The sequence below is a fragment of the Leucoraja erinacea genome, chromosome 23 (assembly GCF_028641065.1).
Source record: "Leucoraja erinacea ecotype New England chromosome 23, Leri_hhj_1, whole genome shotgun sequence".
In the NCBI taxonomy this organism is placed as follows: domain Eukaryota; kingdom Metazoa; phylum Chordata; class Chondrichthyes; order Rajiformes; family Rajidae; genus Leucoraja; species Leucoraja erinaceus.
Genome location: NC_073399.1, coordinates 7,712,312 through 7,731,091, shown reverse-complemented (window position 1 = coordinate 7,731,091; position 18,780 = coordinate 7,712,312). Strand labels below are relative to the sequence as shown.

Here is an 18,780-nt window from a genome sequence, read left to right as displayed (position 1 = left end):
TAACTCCGGTAACTATTTTTTTTGATTATGTTGGCTATTTGACCGTGGTCGGCCTGGTGTAGATGGATGGATGGTGGGGAGTCTGGTCTGTGTGATGGACTAGGCCACATCCACAACTCTCTGCAATTTCTCGGGGTCTTGGGCAGAGCTGTTCCCAAAGCAAGTTGGGTGTAACCCCGTACGGCACGCTTTAGAAACCTTTATAATAGGTGCAGGAGTAGGCCATTCGGCCCTTCGAGCCAGCACCGCCATTCATGGCTGATCATCCAAAATCAGTACCCCCTTCCTGCTTTTTCCCCCCATATCCCCATATCTGGTCTTCAGGGCAGATAGTAAACCAAACCTATTTGCTGGTTCAGTCAAGAAAACTGGTATCAGTACAGCAAAGGCAGAATTGCTGATGGCCTTGTCAACCTCAATTCCTCAACTGAGAAGCAGTTTATGTGGTTTGTTAAGACATTATAGGGTGCGATTTACGGCCATGATTGTCCACATAACAAGGGCGAATTATATGTCAGAAGTCATTCGATGTCCGTTGAGGAAGTGTCAACACTGCCCGAAGGTCCATCACAGGTACCGACCTCCCCACCATCAGAGAGATCTACAGGGGGCACGGCCTCAGAAAGGCAGCCAGCATCATCAAAGACCCTCATTACTCTGGCCACGCTCTCATTTCAATCCCACCATCAGGAAGGAGGTCCAGGAGCCTGAAAACCATGATCAAAAATAGCTTCTTCCCAACGACCACACAGGCTCTTGAACACTACACAACACTAACCTCAACTACCAACTTCTATGGACAGTCTTTGTACTAAGAACTAGTCGTTTCCCCCAGTTATTAATTTATTAAACTACTTCTTTGAAACCATCAGGTTCTTGAACACATCCTCAGCAACTGGGACCTTCTATGGACTGAGCCTTTGATTGCACCACAGACTTCAGTTTTGCACTATTATGGTTACCATATTAAATTATTGTATTATTCACTATTATATACTGATTTGTGTTTTCTTGTGTCAATAGGCTGTTAAGTTGCAGCAAGTAAGAGTTTCATTGTTCTGTTGGTGACACTTATGACAATAAAACCTCCTGCCTTGACTCTTGGCTGTGAAAGGCCATGTTGAAACACGAACGCAGGATGCCGTGAGACCCGTCACTGAAGGCCGAGGGACTGGAACCCACTCTCAGGAACCCCTCACCTCAAATTTCTGATGAAGTTCGGAATCGCCGTCATCCTCCATTATGGGGACGTTGTAGTACTCCCCTTCCTCTTGACTCAGCAACTTGAACCTGTAGAAGCGACGCAGAGAGTTGGAGACAAGAGCAACCGCAAAATCCTGAGCTAAAGTCAAAGTGCCAAAGACACTCGGAGAACCGCGATGTCACACAGAGGGTAGGATTACTGCTGCTGGTTAAACCGTGAGACGGGTCTGCTTCAACGTCTGCCAAACCAGAGGACACATGGGTTTAAGGTGAGAGGGGAAAGATTTAATCACTTCAATACTTTTTCACTCAGAGAGTGGCGGGTATCTGGAACGAGCTGCCTAAGGAGGTAGTTGAGGCAGGTATTGTGATAACTTGGACAGGTACATGGATAGAAAATGTTCAGAGGGATATGGGCCAAACACAGCCTGGTGGGACTAGGGTAAATGGGGCATCTTGGTTGGCATTGGTAAGGTGGGCCGAAGGGCCTGTTTCCGTGTTGTATAACTGAGAGGAGACTGGGGTCTCGACAGCCAGCGGTCGTTATAAAGACCACATAACAGGCCTTGCTTGCTGTTACATTAACACGGTTTTAGGATCTCTCCAAAATCTCTGGGCCTTGCCCTTTCCCTCCCACTTTAAGAAGCTACTTAAATCTTACTTCTTCAAATCAGCGATTGCGCAGAAAATATTTCGGATTATTATTGTCGGTCAGCAATATTCCCTGACGGACATCGAGAGCCATCTCCTTAGCTCCCTACAAAATACTGGCCAAACCACTGGTGGTGCCAAAAACCAAATGTCAATACAACCTGACCTAGTACTAAAATGTTTCCCATTGGGGCAGCATGGTGGCACAGCGGTAAAGTTGCTGCCTTACAACACCAGGCACCCAGGTTCGATCCTGACTTTGGGAGTTGTCTGTAGAGTTTGTCCCTTCTCCCTATGGCCGCGTGGGTTTTCACTGGGAGCTCCGGTTTCCTCCCACACTCCAAAGATGTCCAGGTTTGTAGGTTATTTGGCTTTTGGTAAAAAATGGAAATTGTCCCTGGTGTGTAGGATAGCGCTAGTGTACGTGGATCGTTTGTCAGCACGGACACAGTGGGCCGAAGGGCCTGTTTCCAAGCTTAATCTCTAACCTAAACTAAACGGCTGTCTCCACCCAACCCAGCAGATGGAGTCAGATCCAGCTTGCTGCAGACCCTAGCGTGTCCTATGTTAATAAATCTGAGAGTCTGTGTACAAAGGCCTATGCCAGGTCAGTCTGACCTCAGCCCAGAGATTTCATTTTATTAACTTATGAATTAACTTTATATGGAACACAAACTACAGCCGTGGCTGGTCCTGATGGTGGTGGTCGGCAAGGCTGGGCAGGAGCTGGTGGGATACAGGGGGCATTAACGTGACAAGATGGAGGATCTGGGGTGGCAGAATCTGGGGCATTTAGGTGGCAAAATCGTGAGATTCCCCGTTACTAAATATATTAAAAGATTAATGTACTAATGTATAAATACAACTCTAGATTGTTCAAATTTGGGACCACAGAAATAGGAATTGTCATTCAGCCCCTTCGCTTGAACTACGACTTAACTAGTTCACGACTAATCCTGACGACAATGCATCTTAACTCCATTCACTCTCCTCGCGTGTATAATCGTGTCTTTTCAGTTCTTTTGTGAATTAACCTGAATTAATCTCTGGCAACAGTTTTTGCTTTGAGTGAGTTTTCCAGATTCCACCTCTGTCGCCTAAAAGGGGCCAAGCATAAAGCGCTGGAGGAACCCAGCATGTCAGGCAGCATCTGTGGAGGGAATGGGCTGGCAGCTTTTCGGGTTGAACTAAGGTGGGGCTCTAATTATGTGCCCTTGTTCTAAATGTCCCCTCCAACTGTGCAAACAGCTCTAGACACTCCAAGCCGCGGAGTGTTCTCCCGACGCCGGATGGAGCTCCATCAACCGGCGAGCGGGCCTGTAACATCGGGCTGCCATCGCGGCGACTGCGGAGGCCTCAATAGGCCCGACCATGGGTAAACAGGAGGGAGAGGACTGGACTTTGTTGCCTTTTGAACACCCTTCAATTGTCTCGAGCAAAGGGTACACTAGAGAACCCTTTATCTGGAGTCCATCGGAGAACAGTACCATCACAAGTACTGACCTCCCCACCACCGAAGTGATTTACAGGAGTCGCTGCCACAAAAAGGCAGTCAGCATCGACAGAGACCCACACCACCCTGGCCACGCTCTCATTTCACTCCGGCATCAGGATGAAGGTACAGGAGCCTGAAAACCCTGACCACCAAGTTCAAGAACAGCTTCCTCCCAACAACGATCATGCTCTTGAACACATCATTGAACACTACCCTCAACTATGGACTGCCTTTAGTTGCATTAAGGACTTTGGGCTTATTTGCACTAGTATGGTGATTATTCATTTACTGATTTTTTTTGTTTATGATATATTATCCATGAGTGCTGAGTTTCCAGGTCTGTTATGCTGTTGCAAGTAGGAATTCCATTGTAGGTACACATGACATTTAAACACTCCGGACTCTGGTGCCAGTCGCGAGGGTTTTGTCCCACTGGCCCCAGGGACCCACGTACCAGCCAAACACGCCGGCCTTCAGCAGCTCCGACACCCCGAAGGACAAGGAACCCATGAAGTCGTTCCTGGTGGTACGATCCCAATCCCAGATCTCAACCGAGAGCCGCCGGTCCTTGTCGCTGTTCTTCAGTTTACTGGGGAGCACAAGGGAGACTGAGATCAACATTGTTTCACAAACTATGGAAGTTCAAGTTCACATTTATTGTAACATACACCAATTAAGGTACAGTGATATTTGAGTTACCATGCAGCATACAAGTAAAAGAATGCAATACACAATAATTTTAACATAAACATCCACCACAGTGGAATCCACATTCCTCACTGTGATGGAAGGCAATAAAGTTCAGCCAACTTCCTCCTTTGTTCACCCGTGGTGGTCGGGGCCTTGAGCCCTCAGCACTGCCTCTACCGACGGCCCGATGTTCAAGTCCACTCGTCGGGATGATGGTGGTTCAGCGTAGAAACAAGTAACTGCAGATGCTGGTTTGCACAAAAAGACACCAAGTATTGGAGTCATTGAGTGGGTCAGGCAGCATCTCTGGAGGACATGGATTGACTGAAGAATCAATCAGTCTGAAGAAGGGTCCCGGCGCAAAACGTCACCTATCCACGTTCTCCACAGATGCTGCCTGACCTGCTGAGTTACTCCAGCACTCTGTGAAACGTCACCTATCCATGTTCTCCACAGATGCTGCCTGACCCGCTGAGTTTACTCCAGAACTGTGTGTCTTATTTTTTTTGAAGTTTCACCTCCAGAGCTCTCCACCATCAAAGAAGTTTTCATTTGCACCATTATCACGGTCGTTAATTTATTGAACATTTTTGATTATTCTATATAACTGTATCTATGGGCCCGTTAATATGCTGCAAGTAAGAATTTCATTCTTTTAATATCAGTGTATATGGCAATTAAACACACTGACTCTTGATCAAGTCACCAGCATTAAGCTGGCAGTTCTGTCCCACTGTTCGATCCTGACCTCGGGTCCTGTCTGTGTGGAGTTTGCAAGTTCTCCCGGTGACCGTGTGGGTTTCCTCCGGGTGCTCAGGTTTCCACCTGCATGGCATAGGCGTGCGGGTTTGCAGGTTACTTGGTCTCTGTACAATGCCCCTTTGGATTGGAAATGAGGAGGAATTTCTCCGGGATTGTCTTAGGAATGGGCAGCACATACAAAACGAAGGCCGTTGCCGTGCTATACTGTTCTATGTTGACGCATTGAGAGTGCTGCTGGCAATGTGGGTGGAGGGGCCTGGAGTGTACGGAGCCCTCACTGGGCAAGTTTAATAAAGGAGCTCTATTTTATCTTCTATGATAATTAATTATTAGACATTAGAGACAAATGAAAAAGATTAGTGCTTGGATAAATAATGAGGGAAGAAATGAACACTGAAGTGGAAATGAATCTCGGCTCATAAAATCAGGCAACGGAATCCGCTGGGAAGAGTTAGTGAGTAGCAGGGAGCAGTAAACATTGTTGGGAGCGCTGCAGGCTTGTAAAAAAACTCATAGTAATATAGACCGCACGATAAACCAGGAAATTAGAGGTACAGATAATGAGAGTAGTGACGATCATAGGGACTATAATCTAAATTCAGACTGGAATTAGCAAGAACAGTGGGGAAAACAACTTTGTGACGTGTGTACAAGCCTGCTGTTTAAAAGCAACAAGAGAATAGGCTGTGTTCGGTTTAATGTTTTACAACAATGAAGTTAAGTAATAAGCATTAGTTAATGGCTTCTAGGGATGAGTAATCATGCATAGGAATATTTTGTAAAAATTGGAAGACATTTACTTCAATTTGAAATCAGTCTTAAATCTAAACAAAGCCACTGCAAAGATATGATACATGAGCTTCCTATGGTCGACTGACAGACCACATTAAAAGGCATTTGCGGTAAGTGAGCAATATCCAACATTGATGAATTGTTTACAACAAGTACATGCCTATTTAAGGCCCCAAAGCACAACAGAAATAAATCAGTCCAGCTGTGGCTTGCGAGAATAACTAAAAACCAACTATTCATAGAGCTGCTGCCTCACAGCACCAGAGACCTGGGTTCGATCCTGACCTCAGATGCTGTCTGTGTGGAGTTCGCACATCTTCGGGAGTTGGGAGGAAGCTGGAGCACCTGGACACCCAAGCAATTACAGGGAGAAACGAGCAAACTCCACACAGAGAGCACACGAGGTCAGGATCGAACTCGGGACTGTGAGGCAGCAGCTCTACCCCGCTGCAACACGGTGCTGCCCAATGTACCAAGACTTCAAAACGAATCAGCGTAGAAATACATTCACTTTACTAAATGTCCAAAATACTATCTTCAAGCACGGCACTTCCACTATAACGTCCACCCCCAAATGGCCTTGAGGAAGTGTCTTACAATGCTACAGTTTTTCTGTGGATGGTTCCCCACACTGCTATAGACAGCAAATGTTGTAGTGGGCTACTATCTACCTCATTGGAGATCCTCGGACTATTGGACTTTATCTTGCAATAAACGTTATTCCCTTTATCCTATATCTGTACACTGTGGGCGGCATGATTGTAATCATGGATTGTCTCTCCGCTGACTAGATAGCACGCAACAAAAAGCGTCGCACTGTACCTCCACACACGCGACAATAAACTAAGCTAAATCTGCAGGTAGACAAAAATGCTGGAGAAACTCAGCGGGTGAGGCAGCATCTATGGAGCGAAGGAATGGGTGACGTTTCGTGTCGAGGCCCTTGACCCGAAACGTCACCTATTCCTTCGCTCCATAGATGCTGCCTCACCTGCTGAGTTTCTCCAGCATTTTTGTCTACCTTCGAGTTTTCCAGCATCTGCAGTTCTTTCTTAAGCTAAATGCGCAGTCACATTCTGCACGTTTGACTGGGCATATTTCTACCTTTAGCAAGTGCACTCTTTGCGAAAAGTAAATCCCTTCCCGAACAGTTTACAAAGTTGGACCAACAGGGCACTCACAAAGTGAATGACTCGTTCCACGTGGGGTTGAGCGTCGATCGGATGGTTTTCGTCTTCTGCTTGCTCTCACTTTTGGGATCAGGGATGAGCTTGAGTTTAACGTAGGGATCGGACAGCCCATTGGGATCCATGGGGATTAGATTTTTCGCATCTCTCACTGTAAAACAGGAAAACAAAAGTCGGGTTTAAAAAGTTGAGCGAGTGGGGAAAGCCGATTCAACACAATCCTCGAAAACACTTGGATTTTTCGCCAACTGGATTCATTTTTGTGTCTGTAGAAACAAGGAACTGCAGATGCTCGCTTGCAAAAAAAATTCACAAAGTGCTGGAGTAAAGGGCCTGTCCCACTTACCTGATTTTTTTCGGCGACTGCCGGCACCCGTCATAGTCACAGCAGGTCGCCGAAAATTTTCAACATGTTGAAAATCCAGCGGCGACCAGAAAAAGGTGCGACTCTTTGGGCGACTACTCACGACCAGACAGGCGTCAACCCGCGATGTCGCGTAATCGCGTAAGTGGGACAGGCCCATTACTCAGTGAGTCAGGCAGCATCTCTGGAGGACATGGATGAGTGAGAACACTTCCATGGTCTCCAGAGATGCTGCCTGCCCCACTGAGTTACTCCAGCACTTTGTATCTTTTTTCATTCTGTGTCTGATGGCCATGGCCCTTCCTGCAGTGGACAGTGCCCAACTGTCCAGACACTTTGTGAACTATCGTAAGATCTTATGATCTTATTATGATCTTATTATCATAAGATCTGCTCTCGTCTTCTCAGTTCCTCAGAGAACAATTCTTTCAAATCCAATCTATGTCCACAACTTATTACTCTTCATGCCAGTATCTTAGTTGTACAATAACTAAGGAAATAATACAAAGACTTGTCCCATCCTGGTCATTCCTTCTTCTCTCCGCACCCATCCAGCAGAAGGTACAGAAGTTTGAAAGCGCGCACCACCAGACTCAGGAACAGCTTCTTCCCCTCTGTTATCAGGCTTCTGAACTGTCCTTCCATAAGCTGGGGTACTGTCTGATTCACCTCTACCCCATTGCGGACATTGGATTTTGTCTCTGGAACTGATGCGTTACAATGCTGAGATTATATTCTGCACTCTGTATCTTCTCCTTTGCTCTACCTATTGCACTGCAGTTTGGCTTGATTATATTTATGTATAATATATCTAACCTGTTTGGATCGCATGCAAAACCAGCTTTTCACTGTACCTCGGTGCAGATGACATTAATAAACCGAAACCTTCCCTGAGTGTTTAAGAGGGAACTGCAGATGCTGGAGAATCGAAGGTTACACAGAAAAGCTGGAGAAACTCAGCGGGTGCAGCAGCATCTATGGAGCGAAGGAAATTGGCAACGTTTCGGGCCGAAACCCTTCTTCAGTCTGAAGAAGGGTTTCGGCCCGAAACGTTGCCTATTTCCTTCGCTCCATAGATGCTGCTGCACCCGCTGAGTTTCTCCAGCTTTTCTGTGTAACCTTCCCTGAGTGTGGTGTGCAGAAACGGACACGACTTCAGTTGTGGTTTGACCCATGTTTCGTAGGGAACAGAGGAGATGGCTGTCAAGGAATGTTGCAGATGTGCTGTGGGACACACTTGGTGCAGCCAACACCAGGACTTTGTGAGGAAGGACCACAGTCTAGAGTCCTTCGTTGCTGGACATTGAGGGGCAGATTCCGGTGTAGACCCCATTTAAACAAGTGAAGAGATATCACCCCATGAGTGGCATGGGTATTTTGTGTAAAGGTAGGTGTGAACACTATTGTGTTTGACACTGAAAATGGATGAAGGGTTTTTGCACAGATTTCAATAGACAATAGGTGCAGGAGTAGGCCATTCGGCCCTTCGAGCCAGCACCGACATTCAACGTGATCATGGCTGATCATCCCCAATCAGTACCCCGTTCCTGCCTTCTCCCCATATCCCCTGACCCCGCTATCTTTAAGAGCCCTATCTAGCTCTCTCTTGAAAGCATCCAGAGAACCTGCCTCCACCGCCCTCAGGTAGAAAATTCCACAGACTCACCACTCTCTGTGAGAAAAAGTGCTTCCTCATCTCCATTCTAAATGGCTTACTCCTTATTATTAAACTGTGGCCCCTGGTTCTGGACTCCCCCAACATCGGGAACATGTCTCCTGCCTCTAGCGTGTCCAAGCCCTTAACAATCTTATATGTTTCAATGAGATTTTGTATTTTCGTTTTGTATTTTTTTAATTCTGAATAAGATTTGTTTGAAATAAAATAAAAACGAATAATTTGGAGCCAAATTAAAAATGAAACCACAAAGCTGATAATCTTTGGACAACTACTCGAGCCAATAGTAAATTGGCAAAGGATGAATAAGATTATAAATTGAATTACAGAAAAGCCAAGTGATAGGGCAGCAAAAAGGGAAATGATCACCTCACAATGCCAGGAAGCAACAAGCACCTCCAATCGGAGTTGTAAAGGAAACTGAAGGCTCTTTATCTGAATGCACACACTGTTTGTTAAACGATAAGCAAATAAATGCCATAGAGATAAATTGGAATTAGTCATAGAGGCAGGCAGCAGGCAAACTGGCCCTTCAGCCCAACTAATCCATGTCGACCAGGATGCTATTCCCATTTGCCTGCATTTGGCCCATATCTTTCCAAACATTCCCAATCCATGTACCTACCTGTCCAAGTGTCTTTCAAAAGCTGCTATAGTACCTGCCTCAACTACCTCCTCTGGGAGCTTGTTCCATGTATCTAGCTGCCTCAGAGTGAAAACGTTGCCCTTCAGGTTCCTATTACATCTTGCCACTCTCACTTAACATTCATCCAAAACAATGACAGAGATGTGATTACAAAATGCCCTGACACAGGGTAGTGAGAGGGGGAAATAGTTTAGCTTGGATGAAACAAAGAAATAGCAAGGGGCAGGACACATCAGACTGAATCGACACTAAGCAGGCCCGTGGTGATACAACCCAGGCTGAGTCAGGAGATTAGTAGCGCTGGTAACCAGGGTCGTGCTCTCTGAGGCACCTGTAGGCTGCTCAATCGCAGTACGGATTATGTCCATGTGGGGGAGCTGAGGGGCTGCTCTCGTCTCAGCTGCACAGCTACCAGGGAGCAAATAAAGTCTGGTTGACATTTGAAAGCTGGGTCGTGCCATTGCAGCTCCTCGTGTACATCACAGCTTCATGTCTTGCAGCAGTGCAACAATTCAGTCCTCACACTGACACAAAGGCAAACATCGTAGAAAACACAAAAGTCGCAACCCTGCAGTCAGACTGGCACCATCTGAGATCGAAACAAAACAAGAACAACATATCTATCAGTTGATCATTTCAGTCAAAAAGAAATTACTGAGTTAATTCCACCTCTCTTTGCACAGAAGTTGGCTGAGTGAATGCTCCATTTTGTTCGTTCAGTTCAGGCTGTACAGTGATTAGTAAAGACTCAGACCACCCTGGCCACTCCCACCATCGGGAAGGTGGTACAGGAGTCTGAAATGTGTGGCCATTAGGTTCAAGAACAACTTCTTCCTGACAATCATTATGGGCCTGTTTATTAGGCAATTATTTAGGCGACTAGGCTGCCGCCTGTACGGTCGTGAGTCGTCTCCTCAGTCGCCCAAAGAGTCGTAGTGTCTTTCTGGTCGCCGCTGGATTTTCAACATGTCGAAAGATTTTCGGAGACAGTCGGCGACAGTGGGTTTGACGCCAATGAGCGTAGCTTGACTTCTCCTGATGTAGGTGCTGTCGTAGTTGTCACCAGGTAGGTTGTCTATGTTATGACTTCGGTTTTTTGTTGTTGTTAAAGTTAAAAAAAAGATTCTATTTCAAATTTGATGTCAAAGGGGGGTCCAGTCCTGGTTTTTTGGCGACCTGCTACGACTATGACAGTCGCCTAAAAATAGCCTAAGTGGGACAAGCCCTTTAGGCTCTTGAACATTACATACAATGAACGTCTATGGACTGTCTCTATTTGTACTACGGACTTTTTTATTTGCACTAGTATCGTCATTATTAATTTATTGACCTTTTGCTTCTTATATATGAGCTCTGTGTATCGTGCTGATAAGCCTGTTATGCTCCAGCAAGTAAGAATTTCATTGTTGCCTTGTCAGTAGGTATAATTAAACACTCTCTGCCTGACCTGCTGAGTTACTCCTGTACTTTGCATTCTACACAAGATTCTAGCATCTGTAGTTCCCTGTGTCTCTCCACTCTACAACTTTTCTCAATAGAAAGCAGCCCCTGCAGTTTGTGACCCCTTCCCAGCCGAGAATTGAAAGAAAATGACATAAAGGATGGGGAGAGAGAGATTTGCTGTCAGCACACAAACCCCATCCGTTCCACACGCAAATGGGCTTACAAATGCACACAGAAATATTACCACAGGTGTGGACTAACAGAGGAAACCACAACTTAGGTGATTTTTTTTTTTTTGCCCTTTCTGTCCTGAGCCTCCTCCATGGCCAGAGTGAGTCCCACCGCAAATTGAAGGAGCAGCACCTCACATTTTGCTTGGGTAGTTTACACCCCAGTGATATAGAAACATAGAAATTAGGTGCAGGAGTAGGCCATTCGGCCCTTCGAGCCTGCATCGCCATTCAATATGATCATGGCTGATATCCCAGTATCCCGTACCTGCCTTATCTCCATACCCTCTGATCCCCCTAGCCACAAGGGCCACATTTAACTCCCTCTTAAATATAGCCAATGAACTGGCCTCGACTACCCTCTGTGGCAGAGAGTTCCAGAGATTCACCACTCTCTGTGTGAAAAAAGTTCTTCTCATCTCGATTTTAAAGGATTTCCCCCTTATCCTTAAGCTGTGACCCCTTGTCCTGGACTTCCCCAACATCGGGAGCAATCTTCCTGCATCTAGCCTGTCCAACCCCTTAAGAATTTTGTAAGTTTCTATAAGATCCCCTCTCAATCTCCTAAATTCTAGAGAGTATAAACAAAGCCTATCCAGTCTTTCTTCATAAGACAGTCCTGACATCCCAGGAATAAGTCTGGTGAACCTTCTCTGCACTCCCTCTATGGCAATAATGTCCTTCCTCAGATTTGGAGACCAAAACTGTACGCAATACTCCAGGTGTGGTCTCACCAAGACCCTGTACAACTGCAGCAGAACCTCCCTGCTCCTATACTCAAATCCTTTTGCTATGACTTCTCCAATTTCAGGTAGTCCTTGCTTTCTCCCTCCTCCTCCTCCCCTTCCCAGCTCTCCCACAGCCTACTGTCTCCGCATCTTCCTTTCTTTTTTCTGCCCCCTCCACCCCCCCCCACAACATCAGTCTGAAGAAGAGTCTCGACCCGAAACGTCGCCTATTCCTTCTCGCCATAGATGCTGCCTCACCCACTGAGTTTCTCCAGCTACTTTGTCTACCTTCGATTTTTCCAACATCTGCAGTTCTTTCTTAAACAACTTAGATGGAGGTTATTTGAAGCCAATTCCTCATTTAGAGTCAGAGCCAATGCAGCGAAGACACCAGCCCTTCGGCCCAAGTCACCTGTGCCAATCAAGTTGCCTGTCCAAAGCTAATCCAAATCCCATATCCTTCTACATCTGGTTTAAGAATATAGAGTGATTCTTAATCCCTCTACATGGTAAGGGTAAAATCGAAGATAGACACAAGATGCTGGAATAACTCAGCGGGTGAGGCAGCATCTATGGAGAGAAGGAAATGGCGATGTTTCGGGTCGAGGCCCTTCTTCGGACTGAGTCAGGGGAGCGGGAGATACAGAGATAAGGAAGTGTAATACGAAAGTCCCGCCCCCTCCCCTGACATCAGTCTGAAGAAGGGTCTCGACCCAAAGCATCGCCAATTCCTTCCCACCCGTAGAGATGCTGCCTCACCCGCTGAGTTACTCCAGCATTTTATAGACAATAGACAATAGGTGCAGGAGTAGGCCATTCGGCCCTTCGAGCCAGCACCGCCATTCAATATGATCATGGCTGATCATCCCCAATCAGTACCCCGTTCCTGCCTTCTCCCCATATCCCCTGATTCCGCTATTTTTAAGAGCCCTATCTAGCTCTCTCTTGAAAGCATCCAGAGAACCTGCCTCCACCGCACTCTGAGGCAGAGAATTCCACAGACTCACCACTCTCTGTGAGAAAAAGTGTTTCCTCGTCATTTTGTGTCCACCCTCGACATCTTTCTTGAACATGAGCCTGTCCAAGTGTTATCTAAATGCTGTTATTGTATCAGCTTCGACCTCTTTCTCCAGTGGATCGTTTGATCAAACTTTGATATTAGGTCAGATAACTAAATATTTACCAGCCCCTCTGATCCACTTGAAATCTTTGCCTCCTCACTTTAAACTTAAGCCCTCTAGTTTTAGACTTCCCAACCCTGGGGAAAAGACACTGGCTGTTCAACTTTATAAAAGTCATTCCTGTGCTCCTCTGACTAAAGTCCCAGACCATCCAGCCTCTCATTATAACTCAGGCCCTCCCATCTTACTGATATTTGTTTTTTTATGGGAACGTTTCCAAGTTCCTTTGAACTGATTATCTCACCTCTGGCTCATCAGCTCCCCTTACGGTGAAGGGGGTTGGGGGTGGGGTGGGGGCACACGGTGATGCAGCGGGTAGAGGTGCTGCCTCACAGCGCCAGAGACCCAGGTTCTATCCTGACCTGTGTGGAGCATGCAAGTTCCCCTTGTGACCTTGTGGATTTCCTGCGTGCTCTGGTTTCCTACCACATCCTAAATATCCTAAATGTGCATTTGTTAAGGGCCTTCCCACTTGGTGATTTTTTCAGTGACTGCCGCGTCAGTCAGTGACGTATCAGGTCCGCTGAAAGATTTTGAACATTTCAAAATCCAGCGGTGACAAAAAAATGTTGCGACACTTGAGGAAACGCCGCGTGTCGATATGTCATCACACCGCGTCACCTCCGCTACTTTTTCGGTGACCTGATACGTCAGTCAAAGATGTTGGCAATCGCCAAAAAAAAAGCCAAGTGGGACAGGCCCTTTACTTAAATGGATCTCTGTAAATTTCTCCGAAGGTGTAGTGAGTGGATGAAAAAGTAGGAAAAGGTAGAACTAGTGTGAATGGGCGATTGATGGCCGGCGTGGACACAATGGGCCGAAGGGCTAATTTCAATGCTGCATCTATAAATCAATCAATCAAAAATAAAGAAGAAATATGCAATTAATCTGAAGAAGGTACCCGACCCGAAACATCACCTGTCCACGCTCTCCAGGGATGCTGCCTGACCAACTCATTTACGGCATCACTTTGTGTTGTTCCTCAATCAAAAAATGTACCTGATGTTCCCGGTGTTGGGGGAGGCCAGAACCAGGGGTCACAGTTTAAGAATAAGGGGTAACCCATTTAGAAAGGAGACGAGGAAACACTTTTTCACCCAGAGGGTTGTGAGTGTGGAATTCTCTGCCTCAGAGGGCGGTGGAGGCTGATTCTCTGGATACTTTCAAGAGAGAGCTAGATAGGGCTCTTAAAGATAGCGGAGTCAGGGGAAATGGGGAGAAATTAGAAAATCTTCTGATTTCTTCATTCCATTCTCTTGCAAAGACCGTGAACCATTCACCCCTTGTTATTGATTTGTCAACATTCCTTGAATGCTGCCCCTCCCAACCTCTCCTTACCCATCCTGTGTGAAAACTCCCTCCGTGTGCAGAAATAAAAGCGAGCCTTCAATGTGCTGCCGTTCCAGTAGGATGTTGTCCATCAACGCCTCAGAGAACATTTTTAACTCAAGTGTAAAAACAAGGAAACGCAGAGGCTAGTTTACACAAAAGGACAGAGAACGTGCAAACACTGCACAGGCAGCACCTGTAGTCGGGACTGAACCCGGGTCTCTGGCGCTGTGAGGCAGCAACTCTACCGCTGAGCCACTGGCTGTGGCTTGCATTTGACTTTCTCATCTCAGAAGGTCTCACGGAAAGGTCTTTACATTAAATTGCCAAAAAGCGTGGATTGTTTATGTTGAATAATAAATGTATTAGGAAATATACAAATAGCATGGAAATGCCGCACTTAAAGTGTAAAACGGGAAAGAACTCCATTCATACAGTACCACTATTTCATCAACACTAATCCCGCTTGCCCGCAGTAAGACTACGCCTTGCCGACTGAAATGCCTCTTCAATGCAGTGGTTGTATCCGATTCCCCCACCTCCACTGGAAGCACATTCCGGATGGAAACCGCCTCGCTATAAAAACTACTTTTCCCTCCAATCCCCTTTAAAATTCCTGGCTCTCACTTTAAACCTCTGCCCATTAGTTTATAAAAATACTAACGATTAACAAACCACTGGTGCTTTGTAGGGAATAAAGGAGAATTGGAGAGGAAATTGCAGGGACTTCTGGGCAGAAGATTAAATGCAGGGGCTGGAAAAGTAAAAGAGTTAACCTGGATCACAGGTTCACGGGATTTACACCTATAAACGCAAACTAGGAGCCGACAAGTTCCTTGCAACACAAACACGCTTGTTCCTGAATTCAATACATCCTGTGTATAAACGAACATTGAATCTGTGAAAGTGTGGAAAATGGCCATTTGGCCCACTCAGTCCATGCTGACCCATTCACACTCATTCTGTTATCCTAGCCACCCATCCCATTTTCTCATCCACTCCCTGCACATTGGGGGCAATCGGGAGAAGAATGGAGAGCAGGTGAGAGACAAGACTTTGCCTTCCATCACAGTGAGGAGGAGATTCACTGTGATGGATGTTTGTGTGAATTGTGTTGGTGTGTGTCTTGGTTCTTTTCTTGTTGTATGACTGCAGAAACCAAATTTCATTTGAACTTCATTTGAGGTTCAAATGACAAATAAACTGTATTGTATTGTATTGCATTACAGAGGCCACCTCGCAAATATGTGCAGGTTTGTCGATTAATTGGCACAGAACTGATCAGTGTGGCCGTGTACCAATGAATATATATATACACACATAAATGAACAGATAAAGTGCAATGGGCTATTAATGACCAGTTTTGTTTGTGTTGAGTTTAATAGCATGATGGCTGTGGGGAAGTAGTTATTCCTGAACCTGGATGTTGCCGATTTCAGCCTCCTGTACCTGCTACCTGAAGGCAGTGGGGAGATGAGTGAGTGGCTGCACCAGGAGTTAGAAGATTCTTTGGTAACAACTCACTGTAGAAATTTAAATGTTCATATTATGCTCGCTGACAGCATGGATTTTGGGGAAACAGTACAGAGGTAATGGTGCAGTGGAGACACAGGGAACTGCAGATGCCAGAACCATGAGCAAAACAAAAAGTGTTGGAAGAACTCAATGGGTCAAACAGCATCTGTGGAAGGAATGGACAGGAAAGAATGGGAACTCCAGTCCTTTGTGTTTTGCCTGTCCATGCCCACCCGCAGATGCTGCCTGACCCGCTGAAATACTCCAGCACTTTGTGATTTACTCAGAGGCGAGGATATGTTGGAACGGTTCAATATCCAATGAGACAATGTTCTTCAGGAAGAAGAGTTACAAATGAATCTTCCCTTCGGCCATCTCATGTAAAATTAAATATCCGTTCAATTTCCATTTGAAAGTTCAGCTTATAGCCCAGTTGGGACGTGTCGGTGGGTGACACCATTTGCTGTTGATTTTTCTCTGACTTCAGGGAGAATTCAGAATGAGGATGCGAGTTGAAGGGAGACTTAAGCGGCTTTGCGAATAATTGTCGTCTGTCCTTGGTAAAGGAGCATCGAGTGACCTTGACATCAAGTGGTAATGGCACAGTGAGCTGATGGGATTTACATTGTTATCAAAGGTTCTCTTCACAGCAAAGCAGCTGTATCCTGGGATTTGGTGTTGCTTGTCTAAGATGTGTGGTGTGTATTTAATCAAAATCCTCCTCACAATTCGCTCCGGTGAACATCTGCAGGAATCCTGTCCAATTGGCACACTGCCAGTTCCCACAAAACGGCACTCTGACCAAGCGCAGGCTTGGCGATCGCTTCGCCCAACACCTCCGCTCGGTTTGCAATAACCAACCTGATCTCCGGTGGCTCAGCACTTCAACTCCCCCTCCCATTCCGAATCTGACCTGTCCTGGGCCTCCTCCATGGTCAGAGTGAGTCCCACCGTAAATGCCCATTGGAGAGGTCCAACGGCTTAGAGGGAGGATGAGGATACAAGGAACTGCAGATGCAGGTCCACAAAAAAAGACCCAAAGAGCTGGAGTAACTCAGGAGGTCAGGTAGCATCTCTGGAGAACATGGATTGACTGATGGGTCAATCAGCCTGAAGAGGAATCCCAACCCGAAACGTCACCTATTCATGTTGGGTTGGGAGGTTTAGAAGAATATGGGTAAAACATGGGCAAATGGGACTAGCTTAGATGGGGGCACTTGGTTGGTAGGGATGAATTAGTCCCGAGGACCTGTTTCCGTGCTGTATGAATCTATGACCCTGCAATGCCTTGTTGGAAAGATCAAAGCCCTCAATGTTTCATTGTAGAATTAGCCTCGATGTGCTCATGTTGCAATAGCAGAAGTTGAAGCCACAACTTCCTGACTCCAGAGGCAAAAACATTCCCCACTGAGCTACAACTCTGCCTTACCGAGGTGACCCCCGCTGCTGAGGAGGTTGTTGTTCGCGCGAATCTTCTGTTCCGTTGGGCGGGGGGGGGGGGGGGGGGGGGGTGTTGGTGCTTCAGGCGGGGGCTTCTGCTGCCAAAGCAGCTTTTATTTGGAGCAAAAGACCAACAAATTGTGGCAACAAATATAGAAATGGCAGGAAGTGCTCAGTAGGTCAAGCAGCATCTGTGGTGACAGACACAGAGTCAAGAGAAATTGAGAAAATAAATGTGTAGGAAGGGACTGCAGGTGCTGGTTTACACTGAAGATAGACATTAAGTGCTGGAGTAACTCAGCAGGTCAGGCAGCATCTCTGGAGAACAGGGATTGACTAATGGATCAATCAGACTGAAGAAGGGCCTCGACCCGATACGTCACCAGAGATACTGCCTGTCCCGCTGAGTTACTTCAACATTTTGTGTCTATCTTTGGAGAAAACAAATAGCAAGTTAAAGCAGAAAAGTAGAGCTGCATCTGTGGAGAGATAGAACAAGAGTTCTCTTCTTCGCTGCATGTGGCTGCACTTCTCCCCTCTTACCACCAGTATTTATAGTAACCTATTACCGTGGCAACTCAGGGTGAAGGCCACACATGGACGTCACTGCGATCTCCCCACACCTGCACCTACCCACTCACTCTGGTCAAGCGGCACCCCAGGGGGAAATGGACAGCTGATGTTCAGTCGAAACGTCGTCTGAAGAACAATCTCCCTCTACAGATGTTGCCTGATGCCCTGAATTCCTCCAGCACCTTCTATTTTTTCAAGTATCCAGTACCTGCATTTCCTCATGTCTCCATATTTAAATGCATGGAGCTTGTACGTTTTCCCTGTGACCGCGTGGGTTTCGGTCACTGCCAGCGCGGAGAAGAAGAGTCAACCCCAGCTCAAATCCCGCCGGACCAACCCACAGCTCCGCACCGATGACACCAGCGGCCCCAGGCCCGCAGCCAGCGCGGAGCAGAAACGCCAATTCCAGCCCAACCCCATTCCCTGGCGAAAGCCAAGCACCAGCCGTACACACAAAGCACGGCAGCAACTCAGCGTCCTCCCCGCATCGGCTGCAAGCCCGGCCCCACACCTCCGGCCGACCCTGGACAGGGACTAGACACCCGGGAGGGGAGGGGACGTGGACAGGCCCAGTAACAACTCAACAGACCCAGGCCCAACACCGACCACGGGCGAGCAAAGTCTCGCTCACTCACCAAAGCATAAAGCAATAAAAACAATAACATAATCTTAGCTTTTAACAAAGAAACAATAAATACAATAGTTTCCGGGTATAAAAGGACTGGACAAGCTAGATGCAGGAAAAATGTTCCCAATGTTGGGCGAGTCCAGAACCAGGGGCCACAGTCTTAAAATAAAGGGGAGGCTATTTAAGACCGAGGTGAGAAAAAACTTTTTCACCCAGAGAGTTGTGAATTTGTGGAATTCCCTGCCACA

General features: G+C 46.6%; 1 protein-coding gene across 4 annotated transcripts in view; it reads right to left on the bottom strand.

Moving 5' to 3' along the window:
• LOC129708162 (protein kinase C alpha type) overlaps positions 1-18,780 on the bottom strand; it is a 172,367-nt gene that overhangs the window by 44,377 nt on the left and 109,210 nt on the right. For all 4 annotated transcript variants that reach the window (XM_055653753.1, XM_055653754.1, XM_055653755.1 and 1 more), the window contains exons 6-8: positions 6,775-6,931; positions 3,804-3,938; positions 1,200-1,290 (exon numbers count right to left, since the gene is read on the bottom strand). In XM_055653753.1, the coding sequence (XP_055509728.1) occupies positions 1,200-1,290; positions 3,804-3,938; positions 6,775-6,931 (383 nt within the window). The remainder of the gene's footprint in view (positions 1-1,199; positions 1,291-3,803; positions 3,939-6,774; positions 6,932-18,780) is intronic.